At 41.4% G+C, this 24,536-nt stretch overlaps 1 protein-coding gene across 4 annotated transcripts in view; it reads right to left on the bottom strand.

Annotated features, from left to right (window-relative positions):
- Positions 1–24,320, bottom strand: part of uhrf1bp1l (UHRF1 binding protein 1-like) — a 131,885-nt gene extending 107,565 nt beyond the window's left edge. For 2 of the 4 annotated variants that reach the window (XM_018091955.2, XM_018091953.2), the window contains exon 1: positions 24,065–24,318. In XM_018091955.2, the coding sequence (XP_017947444.2) occupies positions 24,065–24,108 (44 nt within the window). In that variant the 5' untranslated portion in view covers positions 24,109–24,318. 4 annotated transcript variants of the gene reach the window in all.
- Positions 24,321–24,536: the final 216 nt, after the last annotated feature.

Consider the following 24,536-nt stretch of genomic DNA (forward strand, 5'->3'; position numbering starts at 1 on the left):
ACTGCCCTCACCGTGAAAAACCACCTACGCTGCTTCAAATGGAAGCTCCGTTCCTCTAATCTAAAGGGGTGACCTCTGGTGCGTTGATTGTTTTTATGGGAAAAAAAGTACATCCCCCAACTGCCTATAATCCCCTCTAATGTACTTGTACAGAGTAATCATGTCCCCTCGCAAGCGCCTCTTTTCCAGAGAAAACAACCTCAACCTCGACAGTCTCACCTCATAGTTTAAATCTTCCATCCCCTTAACCAGTTTAGTTGCACGTCTCTGCACTCTCTCCAGCTCATTAATATCCTTCTTAAGGACTGGAGCCCAAAACTGCCCAAAACTGCACTGCATACTCAAGGTGAGGCCTTACCAGGGACCTATAAAGGGGCAAAATTATGTTCTCATCCCTTGAGTCAATGCCCTTTTTTATACAAGACAGCACTATTTGCTGTAGTAGCCACAGAATGACACTGCCTGGAATTAGACAACTTGTTATCAACAAAAACCCCTAGATCCTTCTCCATTAAGGATACCCCCAACACACTACCATTCAGTAGATAGTTAGCGTTTATATTATTTCTACCAAAGTGCATAACTTTGCACTTATCAACATTGAACCTCATTTTCCAGTTTGCTGCCCAGTTATCTAATTTTGTCAAATCGCTCTGCAAAGCGGCAGCATCCTGCATGGAACTTATAGTTTTGCACAATTTTGTGACCTCCAGGTCATTAATAAACAAGTTAAAAAGCAAAGGACCAAGGACTGACCCCTGCGGTACTCCACTAACCACACTGGTCCAATTAGAAAATGTTCCATTTACAACCACTCTTTGTACTCTATCCTTCAGCCAGTTCTCTATCCAATTACAAATATTATGTTCTAGGCCAATATTCCTCAATTTGATCATTAACCTTCTGTGAGGTACTGTATCAAACGCTTTAGCAAAATCTAAGTAGATGACATCAACTGCCATTCCAGCATCAAGGTTCCTGCTCACCTCCTCATAAAAGGCGACTAAATTAGTCTGGCAAGATCTGTTACGCATAAAACCATGCTGGCACAAACTAATAGTATTGTGAACTGCAATGTATTCAAGTACCCTATCCCTTATTACCCCTTCCAAAAGTTTTCCTACTACTGATGTCAGACTAACAGGCCTATAGTTTTCAGGCTGAGAACGGGATCCCTTTTTAAATAACGGCACCACATTAGCAATCCGCCAGTCTCTCGGCACCATGCCAGACGTCAACGAATCCTGAAAAATTAAGTGAAGAGGTTTGGCAATCACAGCGCTCTGTTGCCCTGGCTTTATGTTTAGGGTCGTTGTCCTGCTGGAATGTGAACATCCGCCCCAGTCTCAAGTCTTTTGCAGACTTCAAGAGGTTTTCTTCCAAGATTGCCCTGTATTTGGCTCCATCCATCTTCCCATCAACTCTGACCAGCTTCCCTGTCCCTGCTGAAGAGAAGCACCCCCAGAGCATGATGCTGCCACCACCATATTTGACAGTGGGGATGGTGTGTTCAGAGTGATGTGCAGTGTTAGTTTTCCGCCACACATAGCGTTTTGCATTAAAAGGTTCCATTTTGGTCTCATCTGACCAGAGCACCTTCTTCCACATGTTTGCTGTGTCCCCCACATGGCTTGTGGCAAACTGCAAATGGGACTTCTTATGGTTTTCTGTTAACAATGGCTTTCTTCTTGCCATTCTTCCATAAAGGCCAACTTTGTGCAGTGCACGACTAATAGTTGTCCTATGGACAGATTCCCCCACCTGAGCTGTAGATCTCTGCAGCTCGTCCAGAGTCACCATGGGCCTCTTGGCTGCATTTCTGATCAGCGCTCTCCTTGTTCGGCCTGTGAGTTTAGGTGGACAGTCTTGTCTTGGTAGGTTTACAGTTGTGCCATACTCCTTCCATTTCTGAATGATCGCTTGAACAGTGCTCCGTGGGATGTTCAAGGCTTTGGAAATCTTTTTGTAGCCTAAGCCTGCTTTAAATTTCTCAATAACTTTATCCCTGACCTGTCTGGTGTGTTCTTTGGATTCATGGTGTTGTTGCTCCCAATATTCTCTTAGACAACCTCTGAGGCCGTCACAGAGCAGCTGTATTTGTACTGACATTAAATTACACGCAGGTGCACTCTATTTAGTCATTAGCACTCATCAGGCAATGTCTATGGGCAACTGACTGCACGCACACCCCACACAGTTATTTATTTGTAAAAAATGTTTGGGATGATGTATGATTTTCGTTCCACTTCTCACGTGTACACCACTTTGTATTGGTCACGTGGAATTCCAATAAAATTGATTCATGTTTGTGGCTGTAATGTGACAAAATGTGGAAAAGTTCAAGGGGGCCGAATACTTTTGCAAGCCACTGTATATAGTGCTTCTACATCAAGCGTCACCAACCATGTGTCTTTGACTACATGGATTCCTTCTAATTTAGCCAAGACTTCCGTTGTATCTTTGACATAGGAGGGTACTGACGTGACATATTTCCTTAAATGTTGATCTACATATTTGCTGGCATTCTCTGTTAGATTGCCATTCCCTGACACAATGGGTCAGCCTGGGGGTTTAGAGCTGTTCTTGTGAATTTTAGGTAATAAGTAGAATGATTTGATCCAGGGAAGCAGTGCTGAATTCAGTAAGTAGTTTAATATGTGAAAACCTCATTGGCTCATAGTCTGTCCAGGAGAATTCTGCCCTGTTGTTTTTTCTCTGCAGCGTAGTTATGATAGATTCATCCAAAATCTCTGCTTTCCATAAAAATAATAGGTTTTTCTGCATGAGCGAGATTGGATTTCAGGCACATTAGCTTATTGCAAATGCACAGTTGTTTCATGTAATCAGTGTAGTAAAGGTCTGTATTTACTCTTGGTCGTATATACAAGGGCAGTTGTAGAATAGTGAAAAAAAGAGCATGAGACTTAGACTCTCAGCATCAGATTGGCTCATTTGAGAAAAAATGCATTGTGGGACCCTCTGAGTCACATAATTCCTTACTTGCCAATCCTCAATCTCTAGACCTGCCCACTTTTCCAATCTAACCAACTGGGCTAGTACAAGTTCAATAGGAAATTGAAATGGGTGTTTCGACAAGATCAAATAGAAAACTTGAGGGGTGACATAGAAAATGTTGTTTCTGAGGCAAAACCAAGAAATGCAGAAGAATTGTGGAATTTAGTCCAATCATTCTGGGTAGATGTGCAGCAGTTCTCAGAAACAGTGGTTATATAACTAAATTAGTTTAATGAAATTTAGTTCAAAGGAAAGCAAAATCTTGAAACATTTTTCAGTTTATACTGATTTGGAATAGAATGTGCATTTATGGAAATAAAGGATTTTGAGTTTTATTCACTTTTTTTAAACACACTGCTATTATTCTGAACATGGTTAATCAATTCATATAGTTCTCATAAGTTTTTATTTTAAAACCATATGAATTCACTAATTATTGAATATTATTTTTATCCATTAAAAATATTATATTTATCCATGGTCACTGCCTATGCACTACAGAATTTCTTGCCGTTATTTCACATTAATGGCATTCTTCAGCAGTGATCAATATCTGAAATTATGGCATTGTTTTTGGGGGTGATATACTAAAGGTTTTTGAAGTGGGCTACACATGTAGGGTTGCTATGTTTTATCTGGGGTAATACCAGCAAGCAGGAAAAGGAGTCTGGCTGATGACATAAGGGGAGTTAAGGTGCAGAGTAGGAAAGGACTGGGCAAGCAGGCAAGGGGATGGGCTGACCAGGGGCTGGGGAATGACAGAGGATTACAAATTTACTAGCAAGTGCTTTGCCAGTAAATTTGTAATATGGCCTCTGGCCTTGACTAGTATTTTACTGGCCAGGCCAGTGAAACACCAGCCAGGTGGCAACCTTATATAGTCGTGGCAAACTGCACAGTAATAGTTACATAGTTACATAGGGTTGAAAAAAGACCAGGTTCCATCAAGTTCAACCCATCCAAGTAATGTCACAAGCGTGGAACCAAACTATAGGTCTGAATTTTAATTTCCCTATATAACATTTACTAGGTGCTACAAGTTACTACACAACCTTCTTACAAAGTCAATTTGTTCCCACATTCCAACCCCCAACTCATAAATTGTTTTAGAGATATCTCAGATTATAAATCTGTGTTATCTCCACATATACATGTGAAACACATTAATTTATTAACAGACACCTATCTTAGTACGAACGGACTGATATGCTTCTCAGCATGCAAACATCAGGAAACAGATTTTATTTTGCTGGGGGGCGAAGGCAAACTCCCTCTCTGCCCTTCCCTAAAAGGAGAGTAATGACATGTGGCATATAAATTATCTAAATTATTTCTAGTGACGGTCTATCTGTCCATAGGCATAGTTATCGTTATTGGTTTAAAGAAACAGTAATGCTCAGGACAACAGTTATTTTAAAAGGGCATAATGACATTTACAGACAGGTATGTAAGCGTGTCCAGAGCAAATATTTAAATATATAATTGTTTTATCAACTTGTCAGCTGTGTGGAGAAAACATGTTCCTATGCAGGAAACATTAAACAAAATGTGTTTGTTTAAAAGAAGGGCTAAAGGGCACCTATATCTGAGAAATTTCCCAACACAGCTGCTGGTTGACAAAGTTCACGCTTTAGATAGCAGGAAACAATAGTGTATAAAATATATATTTTTTTCCCTTATACATACACTATTGTTTCCTGCTATCAAGTGTAGGACTGGCCATACTGGGGATGGCTTTGACGTAGTTGGCCAGCTTGAAGTATATTGCAATATATAAACAAACATTCCCTGTTTTGCTTAAAAAGGGGGGCATTTCTTGGTAGCTTAATGCACAGAATGTCTCAATGTCTTATACATACATATACACACACACACACACAGGTATGGGACCCGTTATCCAAAATGCTTGGGACCTAGGGTTTTCCGGATAAGGAGTCTTTCTGTAATTTGGATCTCCTACCTTAAAGGACAATGAAAGGTTAATATAAATTAAAATTAAGTCTAAAGGCATTCTTTTTAAGTACTTACTGCATATCTAAATTCCCAGATCCCTGCTTGCTTCTCTGAGATATAGTGCTGGCAGCCTACAGCAGTGTGAAGACTACAGTGACATCACTGAAATATCTCTGTCCTTCCTGTAGGTGCCAGCGGCAGCCTTCCTATTCTCTGAGCATATGAGTAACTTTATCCTGTCTCCTGATCCTGTCTCCTGCCCAACAGCCAATCAGAAGCGGATCTGGCAGAGGGGAGGGGGAGGGGAGGAAATGAAACACATGTGCAGTATGAAGCAAGGAGGGAAAGGAAGGGAGAATACCTTTTTAGAGATGGCTGCCTGTTCTAGAAAATGTGAAGTAAGTGTAACTGAGTAAATATTTGATTAGGTTAGCCAAAAGTGTGGCTGTGTATTGTTTTTACTAAACAATAGGAGGACTATTGGGCAGTATGCTTTTTAAATTTTGACTTGCATTCTCCTTTAAAGGATATGTAAACCCAACACACAAAAATCTAATCAGTGAACAGCCTCTTTGAAATCTTTCAATACCTGCCACACTGGTTGCCCAGAGGTTAATAGTAAGGCTGCAACATGCCCTTAATCACTTAGATTTGCTTCTCCTCCTGTAACCCACTCAGCCCCCACCCTCAGGAATTTGCTTTGGCGGTTGGCTTGTGGGCATGCTCAGTTGTTCTAAGCTCAGATTACTAAACACGCCCACCAGCCTAGCAGCCAGTAAAGAGATGGCATTACTGGTTCCCATAGAAACTCAGCCTCTAGCTGTCTGCTTCAGTTTTTTTCTCCTTAGCTCAGCTTTACCATTACAGTGCTCAAACAAAGCAGAACTTTTATCAAAGACAGTTCTGCCTGTGTGAGCCTGTATACTTTATGAAATGTATGCTGCTTGCAGATTTAAATGTAACTGATTATGTATCACAGGAAAAATGGCCACTGGGTGAAAGCTGCTATTGCTTTAGGAAAATGTGATGGTACTGGCAAACGGAGGGGATATATGCAGTACAAATGATGCCATTTGGGTGGGGGAGGCATGCCCAACCGATATAAACTGTAGGTAAATGTAGGCTTCACATGTCCTTTAAGTCTGCTAAAAAATATTTAAACGATAATTAAACCCAATTTGACTGTTTTGGCTTCAATAAGGATTGATTATACCTTAGTTGGGAAGTACAAGGCACTGTTTTATTATTACAGAGAAAAATGAAACCATTTTTAAAAATGTGAATTATTTGATTAAAATGGAGTTGTATTTTCGTAATTTGGAACTTTCCAGATAATGGGTTTCCGGATAAGGGGTCCAACACCTGTATACAGGTATGGGACCTGTTATCCAGAATGCTCCAGACCTGGGGTTTTCCGGAAAAATATCTTTCCATAATTTGGATCTCCATAAGTCAAAGGACATGTGAACCCCCCACACAAAAATCTAATCAGTGAACAGCCTCTTTGAAATCTCAATACATGCCACACTGGTTTTCCAGAGGTTAATGAGAAGGCAGCAGCATCCCCTTAATCACTTAGATTTCTTCTACTCCCACTTGGCCCCCTCCCTCAGGAATTTGCTTTGACTTCTGGCTTGTGGGCATGCTCATTTGTTCTAAACTCAGATTACTAAATAAGCCCTCCAGTCTAGCAACCAGTAAAAGAGATGGCATTGCTGGTTCCCATAGAAACTCAAAGCACAAAGCAGAACTTTTATCAGACAGTTCTGCCTGTGCGAGCCTGTATTGATGAAATGTACGCTGAATAAGGGTCTGTGTGTGTGTATGCTGTTTGGAGATTTAAATTTGTGTTATTATGTATCACAGGAAAAATGGCCACCAGGTGAAAGCTGCTATTTGCTTTAGGAAAATGTGATGGTCATCCCTGTACTCACAATACTACACTGGGGGAAATTTTTCAGCCTCTTGGCTTTTTTTTCCTCAGTTTCTCAGATACTTTGTCCTTCAGCTCCTTGCAGTGGCAGGCAGCACCCTCAGCTCCTCTGGGAGTTCCAAATACAGACAGGTAGCCTTCCTGATCTGTTTCCTACTTTGAGAAAGCCTTACACACATTCTCCATACAATTAAATACCTTTCCACAGGGCAGCCTTCCTGTGGAAAGTGAGCTCCTATATGTGAGCTGGACTAGTGGAATGAATCGCCTGGTCTGGCGATTTCTTCCAGAACACTACAGGTTCCCGGACCAGACAGCAAAGTCCTTCAGAGACATTATTCTCTGTTTAGTAACATCTCCCTTTAAGCTTACATCTCCCACTAAGAAGAACACAATAAGCACAATAAGCAATCCTACTGCTTTCTTGCTCTAAAGACTAAGGGGCTTTAATGTCACCAATTTTAGCTTTCTTTTGACCTTCTGATTTTAGTTCCACATACACTTGCTCCTTTAACAAAGTGGAACTGGGAACAAAAACCTTTTTACTTCCCAGTTTCTTTTCAGTCTGGATTAGTGGACCTTGCACTTTTGTGCACTTTTGGAATCGTCCTACAACTTGGGATATCTGCTGTAGTGGTACATTTTTCCTACTTAGTGACCCCCACAGCAATTTAAAGTCTCCTTTCAACAGCATCATTGGCACATTTACAATACTATTCTGTTGTAACACAACCAGACCTGGATCATGTGCAGAAAAAGTGTTAGACAACAAAATACCATAGAGTCTCTAAACTCTTCTTTTGCAGTAGCCACTTCCTTTAGCATTCTGTGTGACTTAGAAATGTTACCCAACTTGAACTCCAGTGTTGCTCTTTCGGCAGTCTCTTTTCGCAGATGTTCCTGCAGACTCTTTTCTTTTTTTGTCAGTAAGTCCTTGGCATTGGTTAGCTCTGTACATCGCCTCTGCAAATTTACCACTTGTATGCGAAGTGCTGCATTTGCCTGGACTAACACTGTACACTTTTGCTGACATTTTTAATCTCTCTCAGCAGTCTCTTTGTGAAGGTCAGAGGCCTAAGGAAGCCTCCTTTTCATGTCAGTGACCTCCTCTGTAGCCCTGTCACAACTTTATTTTTCCACTCTGACTCCAGTACATTTTTCTCAACCTTAGAAGTAAGACTCTCCTTTAGAGACACTGGGAGTCATATATAAAGTTTGTGCAGTACATATTTTTTCCGCAAATGCTTGCTTGTGCATGTCTCCCCTAAGTGCTTAAATTTTGCACTGCTGTGCCCATCCTTCCATTTTTTTTTTTGTTTGAGAATCGCAGTGAAATGCAAATTGCTCACAAAATTTGCAAATGAGATTGAAAAGTGCATAACCTCTGTGCGTGTTTATTATGCACAAATATAGCACTGATTCACAATTTGTGAATTCAGTTTAGCGAATAGTTTTCCGCCACTAAAATTGTGCCGTAAGTCAGACACAAAGTGTGTGCATGAATATTCGCAATTTGGGAATATGCCATATTTAAAAAGTTTTAAGGACATTCGCACTGTGAATAAAAATTTTACAATTATGCTTGCACATTAAATGCAGTACTATTGTCCTGCTTTATAAATATAAACACAGGCAGGACAAATATGTTTACTGTGTGAATAATTCTGCACTGCACAAATTTTATAAATTACCCCTACTGTCTCTAGTTTCACGCCTTCTCTTTTGTACTGTTCAGTTGACTTTGGTTCAGTTGACTTTGTTTTTAAATGCTTTGGAACCTGGGGGCTATAAGCTTTTAGGGTTTCATGGGAGAGTGACAGCCAAAACAGGCTGTCAAATCTGTCGTAAGAAACAGGCTCGGGGTGCATAGTAACACGGGTGCGCTATTTGGGACTAGCTGATTGGTTGGCAGAGTAGATGGTTAGCAATGGTGAAGAAAGCCCAGTAAAATCCAGGGTATATATCCTGAGGGACACCTGTCATTGGGAGTGGGACAGCCTCATGAAGAGCCAGAGAGGAGTCCAAGCCTGATAGAGGATGAAGAGTGGTAAGGAGACTATCCAATGGATACAGACTAAGGCCAGTGTGGACAATATCCGCTCACTGTTGTCGCAGTGTCAGGCAACATTGGTAGCAGCACAGCACCTTTCTCAAAGCCCACCGTCAAAGAAAGCTACTTCACCCCTCTGCCACCCCAAATCCACTAGGGTTAGGAACAACAACTGGTTGCTGGAAAAATCCAGCACTAGGTAGGGGAGAGGGTCCATTCACTGAACCCCCTTTTCCAGATTTCAGGGTATCACCATTGGGATTAGATCCCAAAAATTAACCTGGATCTTTTAGGCTAATCCCCATTTGTCCTTCCCATTGGGTGGTCCAGGCAATGATAGCACTGGCTGTGAGCTATTAACAGTTTCTTATGCATCTTTTGACAGTGCCATTGCAATTGCCACTATTGGCACTGTGGTAAAGGAGCTTTAACCTTTTTACTGCCAACGACGTATGGGATACGTAGTGGTAGAAAAATGGCTTAACTGCCAACATACCTCTATTAAAAACATGTTGCCAAACACCACACCATCAGCTTGACGCGTTTCGTGGCCTACTGCCACTTCCTCAGAAGCTGTTACAGCTTCTGAGGAAGTGGCAGTAGGCCACGAAACGCGTCAAGCTGATGGTGTGGTGTTTGGCAACATGTTTTTAATAGAGGTATGAAATAAAGTATTCATTATTTTTATGAAGAAGTAGTCTTAGCGTGCTCCATCCACCAATACCAATCTTTCCAAAAATGTACAATTTTCTGGGATAAATATTCTTTTGTCCTTGAAATCTAAAGTATGCAGCTTTGTGAAGCAGTGCTTTGGAAATTTGGTAGTGTACTGCTGGGAGTTTTTGACCTATACAAGTGAGAAATCTCCATAAAACTATATATATTTGGTATTGGCACATTCAGGAGACATGGGACTTTCCAAATCAGTTGTATATTCATGCATAAAATAATTTTTGTTTCTAGTTTGTGTGTTTATATTATGGAAAATTAGATTTTTTTTTCCATTTTTAGACATTTAGAAGCCTATATCTTGTTACAGAATTGGAATTACACAAAAATTCTACCATATTTTGAAAGCTTAGGTTGTTCTGAAAATAACGATATATTGTTTTCCTGGGTAAACTAAAAGTCCCCCCGAGGAAAGGCCCCTAAAGTGAAACAGTGCAAAATGTTCAAAAACTGTCTGGCAATACAAGTTCCGCTTTGACCAAAACGGCTGGCAGTAAAAGGGTTAATGGGCAAGAGCGATATAGAAGCTGTTTGTTACAAACTGATGGGGTTTCATTTTAATGGGTACTTTTTATGACCTTTGCCTTCCGATGGGATGGTTTCTTTTTTATTTAAATTATTTTTTTGTTGGCCCAGTTCATTCTGAATGTTGTAATATTCTTTTGCATAGTTTATCCTAGAGGTACGGGGAGAGAAATTGGCCAACCATAGAATACTTTGGAACAACCTATCCTCTGACTCTCAATTCTTTGTTTGCTGAGGCAAGTTGTTTTTAGAGATTTAAAATGGAACATATAAATTAAAGCTAAGCATACTGGCAAATTGAACTATGTTGCCGATGCACTCTTGGTTCCAGTTGCACAGGTTTTGTGCATCTCACAGCAACCTGAACCGTCAGGGGACAGCCTGTCCAGGTTATTTATGGGACCTAGCAATGCCTGAGTTCAGCAATGGTTGACTTGTTCATTAGTAGATAAAACTTGAAAGTCATATTTGCACAGTTGGAGCTATTGCATAGCATTCAGGGATTACATTCATCAGGAATTTGGTTTATCTGATGGAGAGATTATATTATGGTATGCATTGAACAAGCTCAGCAGTCGGCTGAAGCCATAAAAAACACGGTTGTCAGGATTTTTTTTGGCTTAGTTGCTAAGTAAGGAAGATGTTACAAAATCTTTTCTGGTGAAATAAAATGTCAAGGGTATTGGCAGGGTCAGAAGACCAGCAGATAGTAGAAAACAAATAACTCTCTTGATTCTAAGTAAGTTAGTTGCTGCAATGACTCAAACATGTTACTCCTTATATGAGCAGGTTCTATTTAGATCTGTGAAGCTTTTATATGTTATATAGGCCTGTCACCTGCTGATTTTAAAGAAAACAGTTCAGTGTAAAAATTAAACTGGGTAAAATGGACAGACTGCACTAAGTAAAAATATTTGCAATATAGTTAGTCAGACAAAAATGTAATCTATAAAGGTTGAAGTGAGCAGATATCTAACATAATAGCGAGAACTCTAACTAAGACTGCTGAAAGCAGGAAGTAAGTCAGTGACTTTTGGGGGGGGCACATCGGACATAACTGTTCAGTTAGTTTGTGAGCACACAAGTCAGATTCAAATGCAAACTAATTGAACAGTTATGTTCAGTTAACTGATGCCCCCCCCCCCCCCCCCCCCCCCATCAAGTCACTGATTGTCTACTGACAGCTAACAGCTTAGAGAGAAGAAGTGTTCTAGCTTTTATGTTAGACATCTGCTCACTCCAGCCTTTATAGATTACATTTTTGCCTAAATATACTGAAAACATTTTTTATTTTTCGCAGTCTATCTTTTTGACCATTTTCATTTTTACACTGAACTGCTCCTTTAGAACTCATTCCTTCAGTATTGGTGCAGCTTCCTAAACGTAAGAGGCATTGCCTTGGTGGAGAAGGGCCAAGTCCAGTGTAATGGATTAATTAGCCTTGGCGTGGAGGAAAATTTTCATAGTGACAAGTCGGCCTGCTATGGATATTGGTTATCAGGGGCTGGCTTGTACAATGGATAGTTGACATGATGATAATTAACAAGTTAAATTAATCATCTGTCGCCTCATTTGTTCTTTTTTGTAACAGTGCGATCTATGCTTCCCATGGCCAGTTCAGCATACTTTTCCATATATTTTACCTGTTCAAGCTGATTACTCCTTTCAGCCTCTTTTACCACAGCTTTAGTGGGCACTTTCCCTCCAGCTGCCAACTTTACATCTTTTGTTTTGGGTACATTTGAGGCACCAACCTCTTGAGATACTACAGCATATTCACTCTTTATAACTAGCACATGTCCCAAGGATGCGATCTCACTATTTCCCAATACCTATACCAGGGGGAGAAGTGATGCCAAAGTCTTGCTCCCGTTGCCATCCAATTGCTGAATGTGGGATACCAGTTCAGGACACAGAACTTTTCCCAACATCACCAGGTTATACTGAAAGTTATTAATGAGATGGAAAAAACACAGGAGTATACGTTCCACTGATTCCTTGTCCTGGTGGCTTAATCTTTGTGATAAATCTGCCAAAGATTTAGCAATCAAATGAAAATCACTGGACTAAATTTCCTGGCAACATTTGGCAGCTATGGCTAAAGCATTTCTCTGTGCTTGGATGCTGAAGAACTATAAGTCGAAGAACTATAAGCCCTGCCATGTGTATTAGACAATCTCAAGAATAGCAAAAGCTTGTTCCACCACATTAAAGGAACAGTAACACTAAAAAATAAAAATGTTTTAAAATAATTAAAATATAATGTACTGTTGCCCTGCACTGTGTTTGCTTCAGAAAGACTACTATAGTTAATAGAAATAGCTGCTGTGTAGCCATGGGGGCAGCCATTTAAATTGAAAGAAGGAAAAAAGGCACAGGTTACATAAGAAGATACCAGATAAACTGTGTAGAATACAATGGGAATCTATGCTACTTATCCGTTATCTGCTTAGTAACCTGTGCCTTTTCTCCTTTTTTCAATTTAAATGGCTGCCCCCATGGCTACACAGCAGGGTATATTTATATAACTGCAGTAGTGTTTATGAAGAAAACACAACTTTTACCAGTGCAGAGCAATAGTATATAATATATTATTTTTATACACTTTCATTTTTTGGTGTTACTGTTCCTTTAAGGTTCCTTGCATGCTGTACCTCTTCCAGTAGTATAGGAACTACATCAATTACTACTTTAGAAGAGAGGAAATACTTCCAAAATACCTTTGGCAGGTAAAGTTTATAACATCAAAGTTATGGCTCCAGCAGTTTTATAAGCGCAGCTACAACACTCTGTACTGGATTTAGAAATAAAAAATATGCCATAAAAATCATGACAGAATCCCTTTAACCCTTTCACTGCCATCCGAATTGCTCAAAGCAGATCTTTTATTGCCAGACGGTTTTTTAACATTTTGCACTGTTTCACTTTAGTGGCCTTTCCTCGGGAGGCTTTTATTTTACCCAGGAAAACAATATATCGTTTTTTTCAGAACAACCTAAGCTTTCAAAATATGGTAGAACTTTTGTGTAATTCCAATTCTGTATGTGCCAATACCAAATATATATAGTTTTATGGAGATGTATCACTTGTATAGGTCAAAAACTCCCAGCAGCATACTACCAAATTTCTGAAGCACTGCTTCAGAAAGCTGCATAATTTAGATTTTAAGGCCTAAAATTCCACTAACAGAAGGTTTATCCCAGAAAATTATACATTTTTGGAAAGAACAGATTCTGGGGAATCCAGAATAGGCACAACTGCCTGTCTACTCCAAACTACCAAGTTGCAATGCAGGTTATTAATCAAAATTTCTGATTTTTTTTTTTAAAAAATCACTTCAAAGCATCCAATCTATAGTATCTTATCTCCTACAGGTCATAAAGTAACCAAATAAAACACCCTAAATATGAACACCAGGGGTCCACTGAACAGTTTGATGCCCAATATGTATAGGTTTACTTAAGTATGTGGCATGTAGGGGCCCCAAGGTGAACATACCCCCATATGATGTCATTTCAGCTCTTGCAAAATCAACACATTTCCATCATTTTATGTGGGATAAAGCTACTAAAAAGTATGCTCACCCCAGAAAGGAAAGTCATTATATATATATATATATATATATATATATATATATATATATATATAAGAAGAAAAAGAAGCCGCTCTCTCAGGACTTAGGTGCAAAAATAAAAAGTAATTTATTGAGTAGACGAACTGACGTTTCGGCTGAACACCTCAGCCTTTCTCAAAGTCTTTGGACTTTGAGAAAGGCTGAGGTGTTCAGCCGAAACGTCAGTTCGTCTACTCAATAAATTACTTTTTATTTTTGCACCTAAGTCCTGAGAGAGCGGCTTCTTTTTCTTCTTATCTCGGTTTCACTGTGAAGACTGCACCCAGGCGGATTTGAGATTTATACGTGAGTGCCAGTATTGCATTTTGACTTTATATATATATATATATATAACACTACAGTGTTGACGAAACAGCACTTATTTTGGCACATAGTGCTACCAAGAACGGTTTCTAAAAGTTGGCATGGAGCGGCACCTGGTGCGGCGCAGCTACTAGCCCTCTTAACTAATACTGTTCAGCACCCGCAGTGGTGTAATTGCTAAGCATCCGGAGTGGTGTGATAGGCACTTGCTATACCGATCTAGGTATGAGCAGTGCCCTAGTGGCATATTGTACTGGCAACTGAGGTGATTTAACTACACGGGCCGCACACTTACGCCTTATACATGGCGTGTACTAAAACTATGTAGATCTGTAATCGTTCCAATGGCACATGATGTGCCCAATGACCTACATATGCCCCCCCAGATAGGGTGCGATAGTTTTCCCATTCGGCTCTGCTTCAGCCGTTGACATAGTAACGACGCTAAGTCTGACTCCATATGATGACGTCACGTATCACCGTGACAATGGTAATGTGTCGGGCGGCAGTAACTTGTATGCACAACAGCGATCTCTCTCTGCCAAGGACGATGGATTCTCCCACCGCCTCTTGTTATGACATTTACTACTCTACTTCCCTGGTTATCTCTAAATGGTAAGCTGCACCTGCTTCTGCTGGGAACTCTCTTTTATTTCACTTGTTTGCAACACTGTTTCCCATCTAAATTGATACTTTTATTGCCTACATCGGCTACACATATTCTGTTTGTTTCATTCTGCTCTGCTTTCATTCAGTAGCTAGAAATATATGCAGTTATGCCTGTTTGTTTTCACACTTGTAATCTACAACTCATGTTATTTGTTTACATGGGTTACTATGGTGATGACCTGCACTGTTTGGCGCCATTTTTTCACTTTAGGGTATTTAAGGGGTTATGCATGCATTTTGTCTTTTGGTTTGTCCCTGAGGAAGAGCACAGTTTGGTGCTCGAAACGTCGGATTTTTCCAATAAACCTTTTTTGTTTTCATAAAGTCCCTTTGTGTGCGGTACTCTGCTTGTTTATATATATATATATATATATATATACATATATATATATATATATATACACAGGTTGACAATAGAAACAAAATACCGCACTCACAGGACTTAGCGAAAAAATAATGGAGTTTATTGTGAAAAACGTCAATCTAACGTTTCGGCCGTATCCACAGCCTTTCTCAAAGTGAGAAAGGCTGTGGATACGGCCGAAACGTTAGATTGACGTTTTTCACAATAAACTCCATTATTTTTTCGCTAAGTCCTGTGAGTGCGGTATTTTGTTTCTATTGTCAACATTTGTATTTTTATACTGCACCCAGGCAACTATATTTTCTAAAAGACGTGAGTGCCTGCTCTCCATCAGCTCTATATTATATATATATACAGTGGAGGAAATAATTATTTGACCCCTCACTGATTTTGTAAGTTTGTCCAATGACAAAGAAATGAAAAGTCTCAGAACAGTATCATTTCAATGGTAGGTTTATTTTAACAGTGGCAGATAGCACATCAAAAGGAAAATCGAAAAAATAACTTTAAATAAAAGATAGCAACTGATTTGCATTTCATTGAGTGAAATAAGTTTTTGAACCCTCTAACAAAAAAAGACTTAATACTTAGTGGAAAAACCCTTGTTTGCAAGCACAGAGGTCAAACGTTTCTTGTAATTGATGACCAAGTTTGCGCACATTTTAGGAGGAATGTTGGTCCACTCCTCTTTGCAGATCATCTCTAAATCCCTAAGGTTTCGAGGCTGTCTCTGTGCAACTCTGAGCTTGAGCTCCCTCCATAGGTTTTCTATTGGATTAAGGTCCGGAGACTGACTAGGCCACTCCATGACCTTAATGTGCTTCTTCTTGAGCCACTCCTTTGTTGCCTTTGCTGTGTGTTTTGGGTCATTGTCGTGCTGGAACACCCATCCACGACCCATTTTCAGTTTCCTGGCAGAGGGAAGGAGGTTGTCGTTCAGGATTTCACGATACATGGCTCCGTCCATTTTCCCGTTAATGCGAATAAGTTGTCCTGTGCCCTTAGCAGAAAAACACCCCCAAAGCAAAATGTTTTCACCCCCATGCTTGACGGCGGGGACGGTGTTTTGGGGGTCATAGGCAGCATTTTTCTTCCTCCAAACACAGCGAGTTGAGTTAATGCCAAAGAGCTCTATTTTGGTCTCATCAGACCACAGCGCCTTCTCCCAGTCACTCACAGAATCATTCAGGTGTTCATTGGCAAACTTCAGACGGGCCTGCACATGTGCCTTCTTGAGCAGGGGGACCTTGCGAGCCCTGCAGGATTTTAATCCATTGCGGTGTAATGTGTTTCCAATGGTTTTCTTGGTGACTGTGGTCCCTGCTAATTTGAGGTCATTAACTAACTCCTCCCGTGTAGTTCTAGGATGCTTTTTCACCTTTCTCAGAATCATTGACACCCCACGAGGTGAGATCTTGCGTGGAGCCCCAGAGCGAGGTCGATTGATGGTCATTTTGTGCTCCTTCCATTTTCGAACAATCGCACCAACAGTTGTCACCTTCTCTCCCAACTTCTTGCTAATGGTTTTGTAGCCCATTCCAGCCTTGTGCAGGTCTACAATTTTGTCTCTGACATCCTTGGACAGCTCTTTGGTCTTTCCCATGTTGGAGAGTTTGGAGTCTGCTTGATTGATTGATTCTGTGGACAGGTGTCTTTTATACAGGTGACTAGTTAAGACAGGTGTCCTTAATGAGGTTGACTAATTGAGTAGAAGTGTCTAACCACTCTGTGGGAGCCAGAACTCTTAATGGTTGGTAGGGGTTCAAAAACTTATTACACTCAATGAAATGCAAATCAGTTGCTATCTTTTATTTAAAGTTATTTTTTCGATTTTCCTTTTGATGTGCTATCTGCCACTGTTAAAATAAACCTACCATTGAAATGATACTGTTCTGAGACTTTTCATTTCTTTGTCATTGGACAAACTTACAAAATCAGTGAGGGGTCAAATAATTATTTCCTCCACTGTATATATATATATATATATATATATATATATGTATATATATATATATGTATATATATATATATGTATATATATATATATATATATATATACATATATATATAGAACAGAATCCATAGGGTAGGCACTCACGATTTTCAAAGTTAAACTTGCCTGGGTGCAGTCCTCATGTATATATACAAAAATCATTCGAAAGTAGGCCGCTCCACACAGGACTTATGGTGAACAAAAAAAATTTTTATTTGTAGAATATAACAATTACTGACGTTTCGGCTGGCGTTCCAGCCTTTCTCAAAGTTACAAAACTACAAGTGCAGTGAACCTATATACAACAAGTGGCGGGAAACAAAGACTGTGATGGGGGCGTGACGTGGTGAATGACTGACAAGTAAGACTCAACATTACAAAGAACAAAATCAAACGAAAAATAACGAATAAAATTTAAACATAAAAAATCAAGGTTACATGTATTCTACCCTAAGGCCTAATCAATATGTATGTACAAAAATTTTTTTAACATGTGACTCAGATGCCAGCGGTAAGTAAAGTGTCTCATCATAATAAAACACCTTTACGTGTCATTTCTTGTTGCGTGTCATTTCTTGTTGCGTGTCATTTCAAAAAAGGTCCACAACATATTTAGGGAACCCAGCGCGTTTATACCAACAGACCAAAATGAAATTGCAACTAAAAAATAGCAAAATAAATACAAACAAACGTATCCAAACTGCCGAATCAAGCCCTGTTGCTACGGTAGTCGGTGTATGGAAACCCAACAGCGTGTAGAGAAAAGCTAGGTAATCAGTGTAAAGAAACCCATTGTCATGTAGAGCAGTGCTGTCCAACTGGCGGCCCGCGGGCCGCATGCGGCCCTCGACCCCCCTCTGTGTGGCCCCCCACCTGTCTGGCTGCTTTGATAACTTACCTTTGTGTAAGCTTTAAATTGTATCAGTACTGCCCCCCTGCATGGTTAACACCTCAGATTCAGGCTGTAATCAGGCTGTATTGTTTAAAAATGTAATCCCCTGTGTTGTTCACACCTTTTAATCCCTACATTGTTCTACCCCTGCAGTGTTCACACCTCAGGCTCAGGCTGTAATCACCCACATTGTTCCCCTGTTCACACCTCAGATAGCAGTAGAAACCCACAAATAAACCCTGCACACTATAAAAAGAACATATACTGAGGTGGTACTGCAATTAAAAAGTTTTTTAATATATAGTTATTGTGCAGACTGTAGGAGCAGTAGCAGCATTGTGTCACTGTAGGCTGCCTGTGTGTGCCACACTCTGCCTGCCCTATGCTGCCTGTGTGTGCCATACACACAGGCAGGGTAGGGAAGGCAGAGTATGGCAAACACAGGCAGGGTAGGGAAGGCAGAGTATGGCACACACAGGCAGGGTAGGGAAGGCAGAGTATGGCACACACAGGCAGGGTAGGGAAGGCAGAGTATGGCACACACAGGCAGGGTAGGGAAGGCAGAGTATGGCACACACAGGCAGGGTAGGGAAGGCAGAGTATGGCACACACAGGCAGCATAGGGCAGACAGAGTATGGCACATACAGGCAGGGTAGAGAAGGCAGAGTATGGCAAGTTTTTGCTGTACTACCACCATTAATATGGCTATGGCCATGCGATAACATGGGTGTGGTTTCAAGTGCGTGTGGTTTTAAAAAGAGGAGTGGTCAAAACTAACTTCCATTATCGGCCCTCCACCACGGAGGCCGGAAAAAGTCCGGCCCTCGGTGCCACAGAAGTTGGACAGCACTGATGTAGAGTATATATATATATATACACACACACATAAAAGTACATATTCCCCGAAATCTAAAATGGGTACCCATGTCTTTCTACTCCATAGTAGTAAATTTGACGATTTTGATGACATTTCCAAATATCAACTCAAAGCTTCCATTTTGCAGCATCTTATTTCCCACATAGCATTAGGCACCAAGATAAAACACCCTGAATTTGAACACCAGGGGTCCACTGAACAGTTTGATACCCAATTTATATAAGTTTACATAAGTTGTGGCATGTAGGTGCCATATGATCTGTCATTTCAGCTCCTGCAACACATTTACATCCTTTATGTGGGATAAATCTACAAAAAAAAGTATGCCAGAAAGCCATATATTTACTTTCCAAAAATCACCTAAAATGAAGCACCCTATTTTCTATAGGTCATTAGGTAGCTATATAAAACATGCTAAATATGAACCCCAGAGGTCTACTAACAGTTTGATGCCCACTATACATAGGTTTATCAAAGCACACTTATCTCATGGCTTACCTTTACCGAATTCATAAACACATGGCAGTTTTATGAGGGGTAAAGGCTGCAGAAATGTAGGGTGACCCCTGAAAACCATTTGTTTTTTGGAAAGTACACATTCTGACAAATTCAACATGGGTAAAGAAGACTTTCTACACCAAAGTACCAACCTGACTTTTCTGAAAAAGGCCTAAAATTGTTCCAATTTGCCACATTTATCTTACAACTTGCAAAATAAGCCCAATGACCATGTATTATGTGCCGTAAGATGCCCAGGGCTGCCATCAGAAATCACGGGGCCTCTCAGCCCCTCCCCCAGCATTCTCCAGCTCGACTCCCCAGCATCCTGCAGCTCCCCACCCCAGCATCCTCCAGCTTCCCCCCAGTATCCTCCCCAATATCCTCCAGCTTCCCCCCAGTATCCTCCATCTCCCCCAACCTAGCGACCTGCGGCTCCCTCCATCCTTCGGCTGCTTCTGTCCCCTGGCTCATAATACACTTTTTCCACACCTTCATTGTTGTTGACCAACTTTCAACCTTGCCTTTAAGATTGTGTCACTTTACAGTTTCAAACTTTTGCTTTTCCCAGCAAATTTTTGACCACATTCTCCACCAAATGTAAACTTGCAGGATTCACGACAGACACTTTCTTCACTTTAAAGAAGAAGGAAAGGCTAAGTCACTTGGGGGTGCCAAAATGTTAAGTGACTTAGATCGCTTACCTTCTACCCCGGGCTGGTGCCCCTGTATGGAGAAAACAGCACCAGCCCGGGGTAGCAGCGATCGCTTCCTCCTTCCTCTCTCACTGCGCGCGCATGCTCAGTAGAGTGAAAAGCCAAACTTTAACAGAGAAGTCAGCTTTTTCACTCTACTGTGCATGCGCCGGACTCGGAGTCTAGGGGAAAGGAAGGCGGAAGGAGGAAGCGAATCGCCCCAGGTGCCCCGGGCTGGTGCAGTTTTCTCCTAATAGGGGCACCAGCCCGGGGTACGAGGTAAGCGATTCAAGTCACTTGGGGGTGCTTAACATTTTAGCACCCCCAAGTGACTTAGCCTTTCCTTCCCCTTTAAGGCTGTTTATTTTAGACAGGGGTGACCATTTGAGCATAGAAAACATAAGTCTAAAAATAAATTTTGCCCATAAGGCACTACCTTCACACATTTGAAGAGCTCCCCCACTAAACTGGACCCCTGTGGACTACCAGTAAGAAAACACAAATGGTTGGGGTCACCCCTGTACTCACAATACTTCTTTGGGGAAATTTCTCAGCCTCCTGTCCTCTCAGTTTCTCAGACACTCTTGGTCACTTTGTGAAAGGCTCTCTCTGCTCCTTTAATTGGCAGGCAGCACCCCTAGCCCCTCTGGGAGTTTCAAACACAGACAGGTAGCCTTCCTGCGCTGTGCTAGCCTTCCTGCGCTGTGCCATGCTCTGAGAGAGCCTTACACACATTCTCTATACAATTAAATACCTTTCAACAAGACAGCCTTCCTGCGGAAAGTGAGTTTCAATGTATGAGCTGGACTAGTGGAATAGGTCCTTTAAACAGAGACAACATTTTCAGTTTAGTAACATTTCTCTTCAAGCTTACATCTCACATTTGGACACTCAGCCACAATATATATTTATATATATATATATATATATATATATATATATATATATATATATATATATATATGTATATATATATATATATATAGAGCACCATTTTACCAGATTGGCCTGTGTATGGCCACTTTTGGCAAGTCTATGACAATTTTAATAATAGTGCTATGGGGCATATTTGCTAGAGTTGAGAGTATTATCTGCTGATAACTCAGGCTAGACTCGATCAATCGATCGTCGCATAGTTGATGCCTACTCCTTCCTTCGCCATATCTCCTTAGTTCAATTGACAGGACGCCAAGTTTTAACAGGTATTTTCTTTTAAAGCATTCAAAATACTAAGGGGTTTGCAGGATAGGGCAGAATAGCTTTTTCACTTAAATAATTTTAGTGTTACTTTTCCTTTAAAGGGAAGATATTGTTAAAAAATAGTTTCCCACAACTGCATCTAATAGAGCCTGCACCCTCTGGAAACAATGGGTCTTTTTGTTCAAAAGAAAATGCCCCCCTGTAAAGGTCCCCATACACTATAAGATCCACTCGCTTGGCGATGTCGCCAAGCGAGCGGATCTTTACCCGATATCCCCACCTACGGGTGGGCGATATCGGGTAGCAAGTTGCTTTAAAAAAAATAATCCGATCGTTTGGCCCTGGGGTTCGGATTACAGTTGCAACCATGGGGCAGTCGGTTCGGGGACCGCATCAACGAGCCAATGCGGTCCCCGATCCGACTGGATTTTCTAACCTGGCCGATCGATATCTGGCCAATTTCAGGCCAGATATCGGTTGGCCAGGCCGCTCGTTTCTGCCCATACACGGACCGATTAGCTGCCGAATCGGTCCAAGGGACCGATATCGGCAGCTTCTATCGGCCCGTGTATGGGGGCCTTAAGAGCTTAGCCACCCTCAGTGTTTAGTGAAAGGCCCTAAGCCCCACCCCCATATCAGATCTATGATTACAGAGATGCACAGTGAGGTTAGCGCTTGCCATCATGGGCCATGTCAGATCTGGGCATTGCTTTCCAGGGCAGAGCATGTGAAGAGGCAATATGTCCCAAAATTGCCAACATGATGCTGCCCAAAACAGTGGCTGGCAATCCTGCTATGCAAATATGCAGTCACAGAGACATATGGGAAGGAGGTGGGGGGGGGGGGGTCCAGGGACTTTTTGGGGTAGGCACAGATGCTGTTTGAAAAGTTAGAGGAGGGCCTCTGTGGAGGGGTGATTATTGAGGGGTTTGTTTAGAAATGAGCCCCCGGGCATCAGGTATCACAATGCCACACAGGTAGGTTCCTGCTACATTTAACCCAAATACAGCTCAGTGATTTTGTTTCTGCTGCCTCACCATTTTCACTTTAATGGATAAATCAATACCAGGCATCTCCAGGTAGCAGTGTTGTCTGATATAAGGCAAGGCAGTGTTTTCCCTTTGGTAACTGGGTGGGGGGCACTGGCTCTGATCCTAAATGTATTCCCTGTTATAAAGCAAAGCTGTTAGAAGTGAAACAGAAATTGTCAATGACACTAACTTTTTCAGTGGAGGGAAGAGGCACCAATGTTACTATGTATTGTTTCTACTGTTGCAATTGGTATGTTTTTACTACCATGCACTTTGAATGCAATTTGGTTGCTATGAATAACCAGAACAACCAGAAAGAAGACAGACTCTCTTTGTATTCAAATACAGCTATGGGACCCATTATCCAGAATGCTCGGGACCTGGGGTTTTCATGGAGTCTATGGGAGATGGCCTTTCTGTAATTTGGAACTTTCTGGATAATGGGTTTCCTGTACACCTAAAACAACAGAGTAAACTGGAGCAGGCCTGGACTAGGATTTAAAAAAGGCCCTGGCATTTAATGTACACAGAGGCCCAAACAGCCCCCCAACCATCCCAATAAATAGTGACTGTCTACTCTATGGCATGTTACAGCAGCCCCTCTGGCATTTGCAAGAAACCACAGATTACCAGTCCAGGCCTTAACTAGAGAATGCAATGCTGCTTGTATACACAATACACAAATGTAAAGTACCTTCCATGCTGACAGTTTAGGGGTACAGTCTCTGGTAGTCAAGAGACAATAAGAAGGCCCATGGCATCCATTCTATACAACAGCATCCATTCTATACAACACAAATAGTTAAGCACAAAGTGCTGTTGGAAGTTGACAGCACACTCTCTGCAGTGTTAATCTGCCACTTTAAGAGTTAATCCCAGGCTGCTGCCTAATACTCCTCCTCCTCTGAGCATGCCTGGCATCAGAGAGTGCAACAGTCAATGCAAAGGAAATGATCCAATTGTGGGAAGTACCAAGTATCAAACGCCAGTAGCTGAACAGCCACTGGCTATCACCAATGTTACCCTTGGACCCTGTCCCCCCATGACATCATGTTTACAAATGCTAACGTCCCACATCACGTCACATCACCCTCCCAGCCTTCAATCTTATCGGACTTTAAACTTTGCACCCTCAAACATGCTCCCCAATTCTTTATATCATCTCTCCTCTGCTACAATGTAACACTAAAGATATAAGCCAGCACTGTGTATTTATTAACCCCAAGCTGGCTGGACCTGTGCCACCCCATGATGTAGCTAGGAGTTAATGGGCCCCACAGCAAAATCATTTACGTCCCCTATGAAACCCTAAACTTTAGGAATAAGACATTTTTTATAAACATATACTAAAACTGACGGCACCATGTCAACCTAAGCTCTGTTAATTATAATTTTTGTTATTTAGTTTTCAATAAACAATATAGAAACACTATAACTGCCGCAGCCCCAGCAGTCGCAGGGTCTCCTTACCCTAGAATTACCCCCCCTGCAGGAGGGACTCCACTGCTTTGGTATAATTTTGGATCCAGGTAAACACTTATTAATAGCCTGTATTTTGGTTCCTAGGGAATACTGCCATACAGGGTGCTACACCCAGTGAGCCACAGCAATCACAGATAGATAGATAGATAGATAGATAGATAGATAGATAGATGATAGATAGGTACAGTCACACAGAAAGATTTCAGTAGGCTATACAGACCTGGAGAGATGTTTCAGTATTTGCTTCTTTATGAGCCCAGCCATGGTGCCCAGGGTCCTCTGCAACGGCCTCACTGATTCGGCAAAAACGTAGGGCGCAGTCTTTTCATCTAAACCTTATAACCAACGGGCCCCTCCATAGCTCCAAACTAAAGCCACTTGCCAGTTGTGCCTTGCACTGTCTGGGACACATCACAAAACAGCTTCCATTTTAGTAGCACGATCACCTAGAAAAAAACAGCAGGGGGTGGGGCTTCAGCTGAGTGATTCATTCTGGGGCGGGTCCTCCACCCCACCCCCCTTGAAGGGGGGGAGGGGTTTGAGGGATGAACCCTTTCTTGTCCGAACACGGCTTCAGAACTTAAGTGGCAATCCCTATGTAACGCAGTATGAATATAATGCTTTATGTTCTTGCAGAGCTGGATCGGTACCGATGAATTGAAGCTTTAGCTAGTATGTCTTGGGGTGCGAGG

The sequence above is a fragment of the Xenopus tropicalis genome, chromosome 3 (genome assembly GCF_000004195.4).
Source record: "Xenopus tropicalis strain Nigerian chromosome 3, UCB_Xtro_10.0, whole genome shotgun sequence".
Classification (NCBI taxonomy): domain Eukaryota; kingdom Metazoa; phylum Chordata; class Amphibia; order Anura; family Pipidae; genus Xenopus; species Xenopus tropicalis.